Raw genomic sequence first — 19,141 nt, 5'->3', positions numbered from 1 at the left:
TAGAGATGAGGTCTTGCTGCCCAGGCGGGTCTCGAACCCACAGGCTCAGGCCATCCACTCGCCTCAGCCTCCCAAAGGCGTGGGATTACAGGCTGAGCCACCGAGCCCGGCTGGGGTCATCTCTTAAGGAAACCAGGGACTCAGGCATGAGATGTGGGCGCCGTGTTCCCTGTTCGGTTTTGTCTCCTGGAGCACTGCAGAAAGAGCAGCCATGGCTCCTTTCCTTGGCCGCTTGGTCTCATCCCTTGAGCACATGAGGACTTCAGTGATTCTGCTGGATTTTCATTCAGATCCTGGGGTTAGGTGTCCGGGTCATTTCCGTTTCCAGTGTCATGTGAGTCTGCAGCACCTGGGGCTGGGCTGGGGTGTCTGAGGCCAGCAACTCCGGCCTCCAAAGGGGGGTGCCGACTGGCTCTCTGGGGAGCCTCCCCCCCTGCAGGGCCTGCAGCCGCTCAGAACTGCTGCAAGAAGCCTTGGCGGTTTGGACGGGTATATCCCAGTGCACAAGTGCTTGGGGACACTGTGTCCTCACTGGGGCTGTTCTTCTGGTGGCCTTGGGGAAGTTTCCTGATGGTTTGGCTCCAGGATGCGTCACCAGATGGCAGGGTCTGTGCTGTGGTCCTCGGTTCTTGTGTCTCTCGACAAAGAATTGAAGACGAGACACAGCCAAGTACGGTGGCTCACGCCTGTCATCCCAGTGCTTTGGGAGTTGGAGGCGAGAGGATTGCCTGAGCCCAGGGGTCTGAGACCACCCTGGGCAACTTGGCGAGACCTCATCTCTACAAACATCAAAAAATTAGGCGGGTGTGGTGGTGCAAGCCTGTAGTTCCAGCTCCTTGGAAGGCTGAGGCGGAAGGATCGCCGGAGCCCAGCGGTCGAGGCTGCGGTGGCCGGGAGCGTGCCACTGTCCTCCAGCCTGGGCGACAGAGTGAGACTCCAACTCAGAAAGAAAGAAGAAAGCACACATAAACAATTGCAGATGCAAGTGGCCGTTTTATTAAAAGTGGAAGTACACTCCAAACCGCAAGAAAGACGGAGCGATCGGCTGTCTGAGAATGGATCGGCCCCAAACTTTTATGTTTTTTAAAAAAAATAAATAAAAAACTTCCTTTTTCCTCGTTCTACTCCTGTCAGTCTGCTTTTTTTGTAATTGGATGGACAGGTCTTGTGCTGCATAACCCTTGGGACTGCTATGTGGGTTTCCTAACCAAAACCCATGGGGGCAAGGAGTGGAAACGTAGTTAAAACAGTGCTAGTCCATGCCAATGATGTGGTAATAATAACCCAAAGGTCCTACGAGGAAGATTTTAGGCTTCCGGTGCGCACGCGTGCGAGTCTGGCCTGTCCTGGTGGGTCAAGTCTATCTGAGGCAGGATGCTGCCACCGCAAGATGGAAGGACTTTCCATCTGGAGCGAGGAACTTGGGGTGGAGCCTGGGCTGAAAGGGGGAGCCTGGGGGGGGCTGCAGGCAGGCTCCCTCAGGGCCAGGCCCCTCCTGCCCACGTCTAACTGCTGCCTGCCATGGGCGGAGTTCTGGTGGCCAGTGTGACTTGTCCAGCCTGAGACCATCTGTGAAGCTCAGGCCTAGGACAGACTCCTTAGGTGCCGCTGCTGTTGACCAGGTTTGGGAATGGAGTGGGTTTGGTCAGCTGAGGGTTTCCGGGCTGGTGAGAAATGAAGCCCCGGAGGAGGGAGAAGGTGTGGAGACAACCAGAGGCAGGTTCCCTCGGTGCCCAGGGTTCCCTCCCTCCGCCCCTGGGCGTGCCCTCCCCTCCAGGGGTACGCCTCTGCAGGGAGAGCCTGTCCCCCAAGCTTGGGAGTGCACTTGACTTTCAGGCTTAGGGTCTTCTTGTGCAGTGTGTGAAGCAGGCGGCTGACCTGAGCTGCTGCTGTCAGTAGCCGCAAGCTTGGTCACTTGTCACCCAAAGCCAAACTCAAGAGACGAGAGATGGTGGAAGGAAAGTGACTTTATTCCGAAAGCTGGAAAAGGGGGAGTCACCAGGCTCATGCCTCAAAGAAACCATTTCAGCCTTTTAGGCTGACTGCCAAGGTTTAAAAAGGGAAACTTGGGATGAGAAGCATGCAGGCATGGCCCAGGGTGTGTCTTGATGGGCTGTTTTGGGTGGAGGTCTTCCCGGAGGTGTTGGTGTGATCCAGCTCCTTGGAAGGCTGAGGCGGAAGGATCGCTGCAGCCAGGTAAAGGATCAGCTGTCTCATGACTCCCTTCAAGTGGGAGGGTCCTGCAGGCAGGCTGGTTTTTTTTGTTTGTTTGTTTTGTTTTTTTGAGTTGGCGTCTCACTGTCGCCCAGACTGGAGTGCAGTGGCCACTCTCGGCCACCGCAGCCTCGACCTGCTGGGCACCGGCGATCCTTCCGCCTTAGTCTTCCCAGTAGCCAGAACTACAGGCACGCGCTACCACGCCCGGCTAATTTTCTGATTTCTTGTAGAGATGAGGTCTCGCTGCCCAGGCGGGTCTCGAACCCGCGGGCTCAGGCAATCCACTCACCTTGGCCTCTCAAAGCGCGGGATTACAGGCTGAGCCACCGAGCCCGGCTGATTGATTGGTTTTTAAAGTATTTATGTATGTATGTATGTTGGAGTCTCACTGTCACCCAGACTGGAGTGCAGTGGCCACTCTCGGCCACCGCAGCCTCGACCTGCTGGGCACCGGCGATCCTTCCGCCTCAGCCTTGCGAGTAGCCAGAACTACAGGCACGCGCTACCACGCCTGGCTAATTTTCTGATTTATTGTAGAGATGAGGTCTCGCCAAGTTGCCCAGGCGGGTCTCAAACCCGTGGGCTCAGGCAATCCACTCACCTCGGCCTCCCAAAGCACAAGATTACAGGCTGAGCCCGGCTGATTGATTGGTTTTTAAAGTATTTATGTATGTATGTATGTTGGAGTCTCACTGTCACCCAGACTGGAGTGCAGTGGCCGCTCCTGCCACCACAGCCTCGACCTGCTGGGCCCAGGCAATCCTTCCACCTCAGTCTTCCAAGTAGCCGGAATTACAGGCATGCGCTACCATGCTCGGCTGATTTTTTTTTGGATTTATTGTAGAGATGAGGTCTCTCCAAGTTGCCCAGGTGGGTCTCGAACCCGCGGGCTCAGGCAATCCACTCACCTCAACCTCCCAAAGGCACGAGATTACAGGCTGAGCCACCAAGCCCGGCTCCAATGACATATTTAAAGATTATTACCTAACTATACTTGTCTTAGGGTTCCAAGTTTTAAAACTTTTGGCAGTGCTAAGTGCAAGTGGTGGCACAAAACAGGCCCTCGAAACTGAGAGGCGACATTATGGTTGCATCGAGATGCGCTTCTGTGCCAAACTCCCTTCGTTTGTATGATGGTAGGGAAGGTGGGGACGGGAGAGGAAGTGAGAAGATGATGAGATCGTAGCTGCAGAGTCCTTAATGCTGAAAAATAGAAAATTTCATCCACTTTCCTCCATAACAAAACACAAAAAACTCCCACCTGCTCTTATAAAAGGGGTCAAGTTTTGCTGTTTTAAAATGTCAAAGCCGGGCTCGGTGGCTCAGCCTGTAATCCCATGCCTTTGGGAGGCTGAGGTGAGTGGATTGCCTGAGCCCGCGGGTTCGAGACCCGCCTGGACAACTTGGTGAGACCTCATCTCTACAATAAATCAAAAAACAAATGAGTCATGTGTGGTAGCGCGCGCCTGTAGTTCCAGCTACTGGGAAGGCTGAGGCGGAAGGATCGCCAGAGCCCAGCAGGTCGAGGCTGCGGTGGCCGGGAGCAACCATTGCACTCCAGTCTGGGTGACAGAGTGAGACTCCAACTCAAAAAAAAAAAAAAAAGATGTCAAACCCGCTGAGGGGTCCCCAAGACCACACCCAGGCTCAGTGACTCACGGGGGCCTTAAGGCTGAGGTTTATCACAGTAGAAGGACACAGCGTCAGGTACCAGCACAGGGAAAAGGTCCGGGACTGAAGTGGGGTAACCAGGCCCAAGCTTCCAGGTGTCCCCTCCACTGGAGTCCTGCAGATGCTTTCATGGCGCCAGCCACTAACTGAGCTTGGGGGACTCTTGCCGCCCGAGACGCTCTGTAATGACAGCGCCAGCATGTCCACGGGGACTGGACATGCAGCCATCACTGCTTGGCAAACACCAAGATTCCAGGTCCTGCGGGGGAGGCAGGTGTCTTACAGAAGCCCCACTGCCTGCACTGTTTGGACACAGAGCTGACCTGGTGAGCACCATTTCCAGGGCACACGCCTGCCGCGCAGTGCAGCCCCTTGGCTCTTATGACAGTAAGGTAATCACCGACAGCACCCACACGGCCGGGTGAGACGTCCATGCAGAACTCGCCCCAGCTATGCCCGTGGGGGGCTCTGGGCTTCGTTAAAACCAAGGTCTAGCTCAGAAGGCCACCTGGCTTCCTTGGACCTCTCGGTTAGCTCTTTTCACCTGGCCTGAGTCGAGGAGTGGCACAGCCCACCTCTGGCCAGGACTCTGAAGCTGACCTGGGTGGCCTTCCACAGCTCAGGCTGTGCCACAGAGTTTCACACTCAAGCAGTCCCCAGGGACACACGAGGTGCTGCTAGGAAGAATTTACAGTCGTCAGGGCACCCACCCGAGACCTATGTCAGCCAGCCAGGAAGGCAAACAGCCCCTAACACGGCCCCGGCCTGGGAGTTCTCAGTCCCACCACACGCTTCAGTTTCGCCTAATTTCCAAGGTGGGGTGTGAGGCGGCAGCTCCCAGCGGTCTGCCTGCCCGAGACCTCAGCTCACCCCTTCCTGATGTGGCCTAGTTCTGAGGGCACGGACAGCAGCAGGGCCACACCACGCCGTGTCTGGAGTTGCCAGCGTGCGCGAGGCTCGGCGGGCCTGCATTCGAGCAGTCACAGGAGTTTTAGAAAGATGACACAGGGAGCGATTTCATGCCTTCGGATGAAGCCTACAGGAAGAATTCTGAAAAAGCACATGGACAGTGGCCTCTGCACTGCCCCAAGCACCATGCTTTTGGATATTTGCTGCTGTCACAAAACCACTGTGTCCCGATGAACAGTCATAACTATATATTTTAAAAGTCATCTCCTACGGTCATTGAGATCTTTCTTCTGGAATGGCTGTGTGGAAGAGGAACAATCATTTTTATACAACGGACTTAAAAAGACACATCAGGCCGGGCGTGGTGGCACAGCCTGTCATCCCAGCACCTTGGGAGGCCGAGGCAAGAGGATTGCCTGAGCCTAGGGGTTCGAGGCCAGCCTGGGCAACTTGGTGAGACCTCGTCTCGACAATAAATCGCAAAAACTAGCCGGGTGTGGTGGTGTGCGTCTGTAATTCCAGCTACTTGGAAGGCTGAGGTAGAAGGATCACCAGAGCCCAGCAGGTCGAGGCTGCAGTGGCTGTGAGCATGCCACTGCACTCTAGCCTGGTGACAAGAGTGAGACTCCAACTCAAAAAGAGATTTCCAATCACAGAGTTATGTTGGTGACCTGACAGCATCCCACCCAGAGCATGGCCTCACCACAAGCCAAACCTGAGACTGTGTCCTTTTAAACAATCTGTGCAATGTCCCACAATCCTTCAAAGTGGGTGTTCATTCATATTGTGGTAACTATGTTCAACTTTCCTCGACTAAATGTATGATTCTTGGGGTCTCTGGCTAGACTGCATTGGAAAATGAAGTTTTTGCTATTAATGAATAAGAAACCATGTTAGCGTCAAAAGTTTTAAGTCCATAAAAAGAACAGAATTTACCTTGAAGAAAAATGCATGAACTTGTATACCCCTGGTCATACTGACTAATAAATGGCGCTTAAATGGACAGAAATCTCAAAGCTCATTTCATACTCCATGGTTGCAATGGAATATTTCAATATATCGTCATAGTAAATTAAAAGTAAACCAAATATAACTTGTTGGTATACAACTTACCTGAATATAGCTGATACAATATTTCTAAAAAACACCTAAATAAGATTTTGACAAAAAACATATTGCTTTAATTTTTTTGAGTCGGAGTCTCAACTCTGTCACCCAGGCTGGAGTGTAGTGGCATGCTCACAGCCACCGCGCCTCGACTGCTGGGCTCACACGATCCTTCCACTTCAGTCTTCCAAGTAGCTGGAACTACAGGCATGTGCCACCATGCTTGGCTAATTTTTTGATTTATTGTAGAGACAAGGTCTCACCAAGTTGCGCAGGTGGGCCTCAAACCCCTGAGCTACAGCAGTCCTCTCGCCTCCACCTCCAAAGTGCTGGGATGACAGGTGTGAACCACCATGCCCAGCAAAAGTATTGCTTCTAATAACATATAATCAAAGATAGCAATTTGACAGACACTGAGGGCTTGCATTCAGCTCTGAGTTTTAAGAACATCCTACAATCTGCCTGATGGATGTTATTCTCACATGGGTGTACTCAGAGCAGTCATTTAATAGTACAGCACAAAACAGTGTCATATGTTTTTTGTTTTTTGTTTTGAGTTGGAGCCTCACTCTGTTGCCCAGACAGGAGTGCAGTAGCCGCTCCTGGCCACCGCAGCCTCGACCTGCTGGGCTCCGGGCGATCCTTCTGCCTCAGCCTTCCGAGTAGCCAGAATTACAGACGTGTGCTACCACACCCGGCTGATTTTTTGATTTATTGTAGAGATGAGGTCTCGCCAAGTTGCCCAGGCGGGTCTTGAACCCGCGGTCTCAGGCAATCCACTCACCTCAGCCTCCCAAAGGCGCAGGATTACAGGCTGAGCCACCGAGCCCGGCTGTGTCATATGTTTATACATGCACAAGTGGATGTGTGTACAATTTTGACTGTCGTGTATGTGGTCATGATTGAATCAAAAACACAGAGCCACAGCGGTATTGAGAGAATGACATGTTCAGCACATAAACTATACCTCATAAAAATAAGGTAAGATATAGAGGAGAGGGGACTCAGAGCTTCAGCGATTATTGCCAACTATGACCGTCTGGATCAGGGCCCTGTGGACGCGCTTGGTTGCAGAATTCCACAGCAAACAATCACGGAGGCATCTGGCTGGAAAGCAGACCTCTTGTGAGGGTGAAGTCAAGCAGCTGGCATTTGCTTTGAAGCTACTCTTGATTAAGGGGCGGGGATCAATATAACGATATGGCATGTGGCTTCCACGAAGCCACCTGTGTCACCTGTTTGTTTCCAAGTATGGTGGCTCTAAAAAGTGGACAATGACTTCTCTGACTTTCAAACTCCAGGCAAATTAGGCAGTTAGCCAAGTCTAACTTAGAACCCAAAAGGGAAGTCGTTCAGGAAAATGTTCCCAGCCTTTCCTGTATACTAGTAACAATGTCCAACATGACCATTCCCATCCGTAGATCTCATTATTGTGTTATAGGTCTCCACTCTTCCTTCAGAACCTACTGACCATTTCCCAGAACAGCAAAGAAAAAGAGCAAATTGCAAAAATAAAATTTGGAAAGAAAAGTAGAATATATGAATTAGGTAAGTGATATCCACTATCTGCCACACTAGGCCAGTAAGAAAATTACAAAAATGCCAAAGTTTCATTGTTTTATTGATGCCTTACATAAATATTTTTAAACTATATAAAAATCACACTCATTGTCATATCAAAAGTATACTTCAAATCACCATGGTTCCAATATCCTTCAAAATAAAGAGAAAATAATTAAATGAAAGAAACACCTAACTACTCACATTTATGAATCACAGCTAAAGGAGAACTGAGATGATTTTTCTCACATAAAAATTTATTTTTGGCCAGGCTCGGTAGCTCAGCCTGTAATCCCAGTGTTTTGGGAGGCCGAGGTGAGTGGATTGCCTGAGCCCGCGGGTTCGAGGCCCATCCGGGCAACTTGGCGAGACCTCATCTCTACAATAAATCAAAAACTAGCCGGGCGTGGTAGCGCGCTACTTGGAAGGTGGAGGCTACTTGGAATTCTGGCTACTTGGAAGGTGGCTACTTGGAAGGTGGAGGTGGAAGGATCGCCAGAGCCCAGCGGGTCAAGGCTGTGGTGGCCGCTCCAGGAGCGGCCACTGCACTCCAGTCTGGACGACAGAGTGAGACTCCAACTCAAAAAAAATTTATTTTTGTATTTTGTACTTTATGAAGTATTGACAAAGACAGTACCATTTTGTATGGCTTGCAAGACTTCTCTCCTGGTTGGAATGTTCTGGCACATCATATATGAATTAACATGAAATTTCCCCACGTTACTTACAGTTAGAGAATCTGTAGTATGTGCTCTCAGCAGGTTTGAGAATGACTTGACGATTAAAGGCATTCGGATGTTATGCACATTCACAGGGTTTCTATTCCGTGTGCATTCTCACATGGTTTCGAAAGGCTGAGGGCCACTTGAAGGATTTCCCACATTGTTTACATTCATGAGGCTTCTCTCCAGTGTGCAATCTCATATGTTTTTGCAAGGATGAGGGCCAAGTGAAGGCTTTCCCGCATTGCTTACATTCATAGGGTTTCTCTCCAGTGTGTGTTCTCAAGTGACCTTGAAACGTTCTGGAAGAAGTAAAAGCCTTCCCACATTTTTCACATTTACAGAGACGCTCTTCAGTGTGAATTCTCACATGTTCTCGAAAGGTTGAGGGTCAACTGAAGACTTTTCCACATTGCTTACATTCATAAGGCTTCTCTCCAGTGTGAGTTGGCACGTGACCTTCAAAAGATTTGGGAGGATTGAAAGCCTTCCCACATTTTTCACAGTTATAGAGTTTCTCTCCAATGTGCAATCTCACATGCACACGAAAGGTTTCAGGCCAGCCGAAGGCTTTCCCACACTGCTTACATTCATAGGGCTTCTCTCCAGTGTGAGTCTTTTCATGTCTTTGAAAAGACTGGGGGTAACTGAAGGTTTTCCCACATTGTTTACATTTATAGGGTTTCTCTCCAGTGTGTGTTATCATGTGTCTTTAAAATGTTGAGGGGTAAGTGAAGGCTCTCCCGCAGTCCTTACATTTATATGGCTTGTCTTTTGTATGTGTTCTCACATGTCTAGTGAAGCTTGAGAACTCAGTAAAGGCCATCCCACACCGCTCGCATTGGTCGGTTTTCTCTGCCGAGTGACTCTTCGTATGGTGACTGAGGGAATGGAGATGACAAAAACGTTTCCCACGTGATTTACACGCGTAGGGTTTTCCCCAGTGTGTGTGATCGTGTGCCTTTGAAAGACTGAGGGATAAATGAAGACTTTCTCACATTCCTTACATTTGTAAGGCTTCTCTCCGAAGTGAGTTCTCACATGTCTAGTCAAACTGGAGAAGTGTTTGAAGATGAGCCTGCATTGGTTGCATTCATAGGTTTTTCCCGAAGTGTGAATCTTTATGTGTTGAGTGAGGGAATAGGAATGGTGAAAGGTTTTCCCACATAATTTGCATTCGTAGGGATTCTCTCCAGTGTGTGTTACCATGTGTCTCTGGAAGATGGAGGGATAAATAAAAGCTTTCCCACATTTCTTACATCTATGGCTTCTCTCCCTCACATGTGCACCCTCACATGTCCAGTAAGACAGGAGAACTCAACGAAGACTTTCCCACAGTGCTTGCATTTGTAGTTTTTCTCTGAAATGTGAGTCTTGATATGTTGAGTGGGTAGAAATAAGGAAAGGTTTTCCCACATGACTTACATCTGTAAGGTTTCTCTCCAGTATGAGTTCTTACACACCCACTTAGGTGCGAGGGACAACTGCAGGCCTGTTTACACTCCTGACACTGATATGCTTTTTTGTCCACATTGAGATCTGACATGCCTCTTAAGAGAAGCACCGTGCATGAAGACTGTCCCACACTTGGTGCATTCATACTGTTTTTCTCCTGGAGAAATTTTCCTGGACGGAGTAAGATTTGGTCTGTGACTAAAGACGTCTCCACATTGATTATCTTCATTACTTTTACAGAATCTGTCCACATGATTTCTGTTAAAAGTGAGAAACATTAATGGTATATTTATTAATGATCTGTTAATGTGTATATATCTATTTTTAGTTAGGGTCTCACTCTTGCCTAGGCTGAAGCGCAATGGTGCAACCACAGATCACTACGGCCTGACCTCCTGAGCTCAAGTGATCCTCCTATCTCGGCCTCCTGAGTAGCTGGGACTACAGGTGCACACCACTATGTCCAGCTAATTTTTTTTCAATGGAGACAAGTTCTAGCTATGTTACGTAGGTTGGTCTCAAACTACTGGGCCCAAGTGCTCCTCCTGCCTCGGCCTCTCAAAGTGCTGGGATTATAGGCGTGAGGCCAGAACTACATGTCTAAGTATATTTTTGTATACGTGAGCTGTTTCTATTCCAAACTGTTTGAAAGTAAAATGAACTATATTCTCTGGAGGAGGGCTCAGACATATTTATTAACAACACAGTGTTTATTATATATGGGGCTTCCCTGTAATTATTTCTGTAAGCAGATGCGTTATTCATTGTGTAACTGGCTCCCTCCTGTAATTATTTCCAACTGAATTATGTTTCAAACTCTCAATGTCTAAATCAAAAAAATTTTTCTTGATTAAATTCTTGTGAATGAAAAAATTTGGATTTAATTCGCTTATTCATGACATATTAAGATTCTATTCTGGAATACTGCTTTCTCTTGTGAATGCAACTTACCTCAGATGTGTCCCCTGTTTTTTCTGTTGATCTTCAGTGCTATGGTCCTCACAATTTTTTTCTAAAATGTGGGCACAGGAATTTTTTTTTTTTGTGAACTTTGGTATTTTCTGTTCCTTAGATACTTTTTCCCCATACATATCCTGCTGAGAAACCGATCCACTGGCTTTAAATTGAGTCTCAACATCTGAAACAAAAGAGTGAACCAATCTCATAAGGAAGAAGACATTTATGAGCAAAGGAAGGCAGTAAGGAGTTCAGCATTTTGAGGACTTCAAAATATTTCAGTAGCTACAGTAAAATTATGTCACAGGTTTCATACAAGAACCCTATCTGTGATCCAAAATGCCCAATTGCCGATCCCAATGCTGATGACACTAAAGGAGCTTCCAGTTCTTAAATCAAGACAGAAGTAACCTAGCACACAGGTTTTCACTGTTATACAATAACGATTAGGTTCTAGGTGCATGGTGGCTGCAACTGTGTCGGTCTCGGTTTATCAAATGTGCTCTCTTTCCACATTCCACACCTTCGGGCAGCAATGAGGGGCAAGCAACCTGTTCACTAAGTCACTAAGTGAAGAAATGATGTTGCATTCACCCATGGAGGCCAGGTTCTGGAAGGTTTCCAGCATCACATCTCTGTAAAGGGTCCTCTGAACAGAATCCAGTAGAACCCATTCCTCCACAGTGAAGTTTCACAGCCACATCCACAAAGACCACCGCGTCCTAAGACCTCCAACATTGTGAGCAGAGAGTGGGTGAGAATGAAAGCACTGAGGAACTGCACTCAATTCAAAAGGTGCAAACTAGACACTCCAGGATGTGAAGTTAGATCTCTTACTCTTTGGTCACAGTCACTTCCTAATAACAGCACCACTGACTGGCTGAGCTGATTTCTACATTTTTATTGTGGCTACTCTCATTCTCTATCAGCAGGGTCTAAAGAAAGATGCTATACAAATGAAATAAATTCTTCAATTTGAAATGGTGCGGTCAAGGGATAACCCAGGAAGCTTCTTTACAGATCTTTAGGACTAGCCTCTGATCAGCCACTGGGAGAAACTGTATGCCCTTGAAATATCCGGCCTGATAAATGTGCAGGTGGGAACACGGGACTCACCAGAGAGTGGATGCTGACAGCGTGAATTATGAAGGCTTGCTCTGGTCTACCTGGAGCCTGGGGCCACACTGTCTCAGTCAGGCCTGTGCATGAGCTGGATACTATGAAGCTGAGGTCAGTCACGTGGGTACCCCACAGTAGCATGCCTAACCCACAATAAAACCCCTGAGCTCCAAGGCTGGCGTGGGCTTTGCTACGTCATTAACATTCCATATGTGTTGTCACACATCGCTGTTGGGAAAATCCAGCTCTGTTCAACTCCACGAGGTGGGAGGTGGATAAAGTGAAGTCTGAGTCTGGTTCCTCCTGGCCTCTTTCCCGTGTGCTTTTTTCCTTTGCTATTTTATTTTTATTTTTATTTTTTTGAGTTGGAGTCTCACTCTGTCGCCCAGACTGGAGTGCAGTGGCCGCTCCCGGCCACCGCAGCCTCGACCTGCTGGGCTCCGGCGATCCTTCCACCTCAGCCTTCCAAGTAGCTGGAACTACAGGCGTGTGCTACCACACCCGGCTAATTTTTGGTTTATGTAGAGATGAGGTCTCGCCAAGTTGCCCAGGCGGGTCTCGAACCCGCGGGCTCAGGCAATCCACTCACCTCAGCCTCCCAAAGGCGCGGGAATACAGGTTGAGCCACTGAGCCCGGCTGCTATTTTTTTTGAATAGGAGTCTCTGTTGCCTAGGCTGGAGTGCAGTTGCATGCTCACAGCTACTGCAGTCTCGACCTGCTGGGATCAAGAGATCCTTTCACTTTAGCCTTCCAAGTAGCTGGAACCACAGGCATGCGCCACCACACCTGGCTAATATCCTGGTTATTGTAGAGAGGAGGTCTCGCTAAGTTGCCCAGGCTGGTCTCTAACCCCTGGACTCAGGCAATCCTCTCACCTCTGATTCCCAAAGTGCTGAGATTACAGGTGTGAGCCACCATACCCGGCTTCCTTTGCTAACTTTAATATGCATACTTTCTCTGTAATAAACTACAACAATGACTGTAACAGCTTTTATGAAATACATATTTCTGTGAAATAAATAATTCTGTGAGTCTTTGCAGTGAATTCTCATGATTGAGTGTGTTTTTCAGGATCCCAGACACACAAAAAGCCCATCAATTTCTGTGATAAAAAGCAATTTACCAGAGAGGCTTAACAGTAGATCGAAATTGGCAGAAGAAAGAACTGGCGAGCTTGAAGATACTCATAGAAATTACACCATCTGGGGAACAGTATAAAGAATGAAGATAAAGGAACGGAGCCTTTGGGAAACTGGGACACCATTAAGTGTACCAGCACACATGCAAGGGCAATACAAGAAGAAGCGAAAAAGCAGAAAACGTTCAGAGAAATAAGGCTGAAAACATCCTAAGTTTATTGAAAAAACACCAACTTACACATCCAGAAATTCAATAGACTCCAGATAGGAAAACTGCAAAGATATTTACAGATACATTACAGGAAAATAGTGAAAGTCAAAGACCAGAAGAACATTCTTGAAAGCAGCAAGAGAAACATGACTTATCACTTAAAAGGGAACCACAGCCAGGCTCGGTGGCTCAGCCTGTCATCCCGCGCCTTTGGGAGGCTGAGGTGAGTGGATTGCCCGAGCCCGCGGGTTTGAGACCCGCCTGGGTAACTTGGCGAGACCTCATCTCTACAATAAATCAAAAAAGCAGCCGGGTGTGGTGGCATGTGGCTGTAGTTCCAGTTACTTGGAAGGCGGAGGCGGAGCCCAGCAGGTCGAGGCTGCGATGGCCGGGAGCGGCCACTGCCCTCCAGTCTGGGCGACAGAGTGAGACTCCAACTCAAAAAAGGAAAGAAAAAGAAAGACATGCATTTACATCATTTTCTGAAGTGATTTTTTCCCCCAGAGTCGGAGTCTCTCTGTCGCCCAGGCTGGAGGACAGTGGCATGCTCACGGTCACTGCAGGCTTGACCTGCTGGGCTCAGGTGATCCTTCCACCTCAGCCTTCCAAGCAGCTGGAGTCACAGGCAAACACCACCACACCAGGCTAATTTTTTTTTATTGTAGAGACAAGAGCTCGCCAAGTTGCCCAGGCTGGTCTCGAACCCCCAGACTCAGGCAATCCTCTCATCACTGCATCCAGCTCCTATTTTTTTTCTTTGAAGCCACAGTGTCTCCTGTTGAGTATACAGCTGGGTTGTGTTTATCCATTCTCACCTCTGCCTTGTAATTGGGTTGTGTAATCCAGTCCCATATAATGTTACCATTGATGTACTCATACTTACATTTGCCATGTTACTTTTTATTTTCTGTGCCTGATGTCTGTTTTGTTGCCAGACTCCTTTTTGGCTGTCCATCTGTGTTAAGTGAATATTTTCTTTTTTTTTTTTTGAGTCGGAGTCTCACTCTGTCGCCCAGACTGGAGGGCAGTGGCCACTCCCGGCCACCGCAGCCTCGACCCGCCGGGCTCCGGCGATCCTTCCACCTCAGCCTTCCGAGTAGCCGGATTACAGGCGCGCACTACCACACCTGGCTAGTTTTTTTATTTATTGTAGAGATGAGGTCTCGCCAAGTTAAGTGGATATTTTCTAATGAAACATTTCAATTAGTTTAATTACTTTATCACTTGTTTTAGGTCTTTTGAATTTGGTTGCTTTGGGGCTTACTATATTATCAGTGTGAGGCTTAGCTCATCAAATCAGCTTCAGATTTATAATACCTTAATTCAAGCGAGATATAGAAAAGTTTCTCCTCTAGCTTATTTTTTCTCCATCTTACAGCCTTATTGTTATACATACTACCTCTATTAATATTACAACTGAACAATATAAGTTTTAATTAATACTTTAACATCTCTAGTCATTTGCTTTGCCAGGTACACCTTTACCTCCAGCCTCATCTGTGCTGGTAGTGGCAAATAGATTATATTACATTCTTATGTGCTATTCACCCAATAATACATTATAAATATATTTGCACAGCTGCTTTTAAGGTGAAGGCTGCCACTTCACTCCAGCCTGGGTGACAGAGTGAGACTCTGATTCCAAAAAAAAAAAAAAAACAGGTTGAAAGTAAAGATGGAAAAAGATGTGCAAACAAGTATATCAGACACAAACAGCAAAACAATATTATTAGAGACTGAGGAGACTGTATAATGACATAAAGGTCAATCCATCAGAAAGACATAACAATTATAAACACATGCGTACCTAAAAACAGAGCACCAAAATACATGAAGAAAAAATGACAAAAATGAAGAAAAAGATAATTAATCAACAGTTGGAAACTTTAATACTTTACTCTTAATGGATAGAACAACTAGATAGAATACAAGGAAATTAAAGAATTGAACACTATGAGCCATTTAGACCCAATAGATATCTATGGAAACTCAACAATAGCAGAACATGCATTCTCAAGTGCAAAAAGAACATTCTCTAGAATAGACAATTTTCTTCGTCATAAAACAAACCTCAATACATTTAAAATGATAGAAATATACAAAATATGCTCTCTGACCACAATGGAATGAAACTGGAAACCAATACAGAGAAAATATTTGGTAAATTCTTAAGTATGTGGAAATTAATGCCATCCTCCATAACCAATGGGTTGAAGAAGAAATCAAAAGGGAAACCGGAAAATACTTTGAGGTTAATGGAAATCGAGACATAACACACCAAAACTTATGTGAAGCAACTAAAGTATTTAGAAGGAAATTAGTAGGTGTAAATGCCTACACTAGAGAAAAGATAAGTCAATAATTTTCCACCTCAAGACACTAGAAGAAGAAAGCTAAAGAAATCAGGAGGAAGGAAATATTAAATATTATGGCAAAAACTAATGAAAAATAATAGTAATAGAGAAAATCAATGACACTAAAACCTGTTGTTTGAAAAGACCAACAAAGCAGATTTAGCTAGATAAACAAGAATAAAAGAGACTCAAATCACTAAAACCAGAAATGAGTGAACATTGCTACTGACCTTAAAGAAATAAGATTTTTTTTTTTTTTTAGTTGGAGTCTCACTCTGTCACCCAGGCTGGAGCGCAGTGGCAAACTCACGGCCACTGCAGCCTTGACCTGCTGGGTTCAGGCGATCCTTCTGCCTCAGCCTTCCAAGTAACCAGAACTACAGGCGTGCGCTACCACGCCTAACTAATTTTTTACTTATTGTAAAGATGAGGTCTTGCCAAGTTGCCCGGTCTGTCTTGAACCCACGGACTCAGGCAATCCACTCATCTCAGCCTCCCAAAGTTCTGGGATTACAGGCTGAGCCACTAAGCCTGGCCAAGAAATAAGAATTATTTTTTAAAATGCTACAAACTTCATGACCCACCTGGGCAACTTGGCGGGACCTCATCTCTACAATAAATAAAAAAATGAGCCGGGGGTGGTAGTGCACGCCTGTAGTTCCACCTCCTTGGAAGGCTGAGGCGGAAGGATCGCCGGAGCCCAGCAGGGCGAGGCTAGGGGGGCCGGGAGCGGCCGCTGCACTCCAGTCTGGGCGATAGAGTGAGACTCCAACTCAAAAAAAAAAAAAAGACCTAGACTAACAAAATGACTACAGAAATAGATCATCTGAATAGATTCATTGAAATAGGGACTGAGCGCTTAATTCACAGACACCAACACCAAAAGTACAAGTTATAAAAAGGAGAGGTTTATTAGCCAAGAGCCGGGCCAGCGGCCACTTGCCTGCTGGACATGCCAGTCCCCAGCAAGGGCCCCCATTTGCTGTAGGGGCTTGCTTAAATGGGGCAAAACCACATTGGAACTTTCTAAGTGGGCCAAACCGCAACATCCTTGAGGCCTAGGTGCTTTTCAAGCAATGCCAGTGGGGTTCACAGAAGCAAAAAAAAAAAAAAGCTGTTAAACAGTTTAACCTAGCCAGCAGGTGCTGTTGCCAGTTTCCAGGAAGGGACCTTTTTAAACTGTGCAAAGGCTGAGTTTATGTTTAGCCTAATTTTTGACATTGTAGATGTCTTTTTAAGTCCCCTTCCGCACCATAATAAATGAAGAGATTGAATTAGTAATTTAAAATCTACTCAAAAATAAAAGCCCAAGTCCAGCTGGCTTCACCATTAAATAATACCAAAAATTTAAAGAAAATGTAATACTAAATGTTCACGAACATTTACAAAAATTAGAAGAGGGAGGAACAATTCCCAGCTCGTGTTTTGAAGCCAGTATTATTCTGATACAGAAACTAGACAAAGGCATCACAAGCAAACAACTGCAGGAGTCTTGTTTTTGTCAAAGGTGTGAGGTTGTTTGAAGGAGAGACAGATAGGTGAAAGATGAAAATAATATACTTGGACATCTGCTTTTTGAAGAAGTCGTTTAATGTTGGCTAACGGAAAGCTTTTATATCATTTGTAAAGGGGCAAGACAAAGAAAATATTTTTACGTATATGTTTTTTAAAAGTTATTACCATCTAGTGGTCTCAACAACAAAGTCAAGAACGTTATAAACATTTAGACAGTGAGTCTTATTTATAAAGTCAAAAATGATAAAGTCAAGTTTTAGTCCAAAGTTTCGAATTACAGTCTTTGAAATGTCTTAAGAAAGTTTTTTTTTTTAGTTGGATTCTCTCTTTTTTTTTTTTGAGTTGGAGTCTCACTCTGTCGCCCAGACTGGAGTGCAGTGGCCGCTCCCGGCCACCGCAGCCTTGACCTGCTGGGCTCCAGCGATCCTTCCACCTCAGCCTTCCCAGTAGCTGGAATTACAGGTGCGCGCTACCACGCCCGGCTGATTTTTTGATTTATTGTAGAGATGAGGTCTCGCTGCCCAGGCAGGTCTCAAACCCGCGGGCTCAGGCAATCCACTCACCTCAGCCTCCCAAAGGCGCGGGATTACAGGCTGAGCCACCGAGCCCAGCATGTAGTGTTTATTTTTAAAGAGAACTTAAAAGAAGTTTTTAGTGATGTTTTTCAGGCTCCCAAGGTTGTTTTTTGTTTTTAGTTAATTTATCATAAAAGTATTTAATTAGTATATTATGAATTTAGTGAAAACTCACTCTACAAATGTTAACTTACAATTTTAACTATTGAATTAAGTAAAAATCTTAACAATCTTTATCCTAAATTTTTGAAAATAGTGTTATAAATCACCTTCGTAACTCTTAGATAAGTGTTAGAACTTATAATGAATTTATAATGAACTTATTATACACTTGTGTTTTTTAAAAATCTATATCTAAACATTAAACTATATAATTTTAAATCAAATAAAGAGTGAATATATTTATATCATTTTTATTGAAGCAATATCTAGTAATGTATAACCAAGTGAAAGAAAGTATTTTTGATGTGTTTTAGAGTTTAATCTTTGTATATGTTAGAAAAGGCTAAGTGGTATAGTGGGAAAATGGAAAAATGAACCATGACATTTTCAGGTTAGTTATGAGTACTTTGCATAAACATGTCATTTTCTTCTTTTGCATCTGGACAGAATTTTTTTAGCCATACCAAACAGGAAAGATGGAAGACAGAAGGGCCTTAGCTTTCCGGGCTTGCCCTATGACTCGGGGTCTTTGGTCCACCAGGACCCTGTCAATCAGGTGGGCCTCCAAGGTTGGCTCCCAACAAACTACAGACCAATATGTTCATGGTTATGGATGCTAAAATTCTGAAGCAAATAATAGCAAACCAGTTCCAGTAATATATAAGAGATATATACATCATGACCAGCTGGAATTTATCCCAGGAATGCAAGGTTGGTTTAATATACCTCTCAAAAGGGACTTAGATCCAAACTATATAAAGAATTCATACAACTTAATGAAAAGAACATCCAGTTAAAAGGTGGGGGAAGGCATGTGCATAGATATTTCTTCAAGGAAGACAGGACCTCAGGAGACCCACACTTTTGTGAGTTTTAGCTCCAGGAGCTCTATCAGGATCTCACAGTGAAGATGAGAGGGAAAACAAACAAACAGACAAACCCTAGAGCCTCTGGTAGGTAGAAAAGAAAAATAATGATATTGAAATAGGTCAGAGAATTCTGTTCTTAACAGGGCCTACCCTCAAAAGAAATTATTTTGCCAGAGCCTCCTGGGGTTTTATCAGAGGCTAACTCACCTGGAAAAGAGAAATACTCGACTTCAGCTTCCTCTAGCCATGCCGTCCCGCCTCAGTGTGAGGAGGAGGAAGGATTTAGAGAAACTTCTGAGTCCATAGCCCAGGGGCACAGGCTCGCTAGAAGACTGAGACCTACTCGTAGGGTTACAGAATGTGTCCCCTTTGTCTCCATCTCACCACCACATTATTAAAGGCCTGTTTACTTCAATTCCTTTCACCTAGTACATTGTACCCAGCTCTGAGCGAAAAATTACAAGACATACATACTAAAAGCCAAAAGATACATCTTGAAGAGACAGAGCCAGCATCAGAACCAGAGTCAGATGTGGCAGGGATGCTGGGATTTTCAGACTGGGTTTCTTGTAAGTAATGCTGACACTATGCAAAAGAA

At 45.9% G+C, this 19,141-nt stretch overlaps 1 protein-coding gene across 1 annotated transcript in view; it reads right to left on the bottom strand.

Moving 5' to 3' along the window:
* The window catches only part of ZNF57 (zinc finger protein 57), a 12,318-nt gene extending 1,004 nt beyond the window's left edge, over positions 1-11,314 (bottom strand). The window contains 7 exon segments of the mRNA XM_021715292.1: positions 350-461; positions 8,189-9,039; positions 9,111-9,399; positions 9,650-9,711; positions 9,713-9,899; positions 10,593-10,779; positions 11,193-11,314. Coding sequence (XP_021570967.1) covers positions 350-461; positions 8,189-9,039; positions 9,111-9,399; positions 9,650-9,711; positions 9,713-9,899; positions 10,593-10,779; positions 11,193-11,226 — 1,722 coding nt within the window. The 5' untranslated portion in view covers positions 11,227-11,314.
* Between the last annotated feature and the right edge of the window lie 7,827 nt (positions 11,315-19,141).

The sequence above is a fragment of the Carlito syrichta genome, unplaced genomic scaffold (assembly GCF_000164805.1).
Source record: "Carlito syrichta isolate Samal-C Ts95f unplaced genomic scaffold, Tarsius_syrichta-2.0.1 Scaffold306953, whole genome shotgun sequence".
NCBI lineage: Eukaryota > Metazoa > Chordata > Mammalia > Primates > Tarsiidae > Carlito > Carlito syrichta.
Note: the sequence above shows the minus strand (reverse complement) of the source record. Positions and strands in the feature narration are given on the sequence as shown.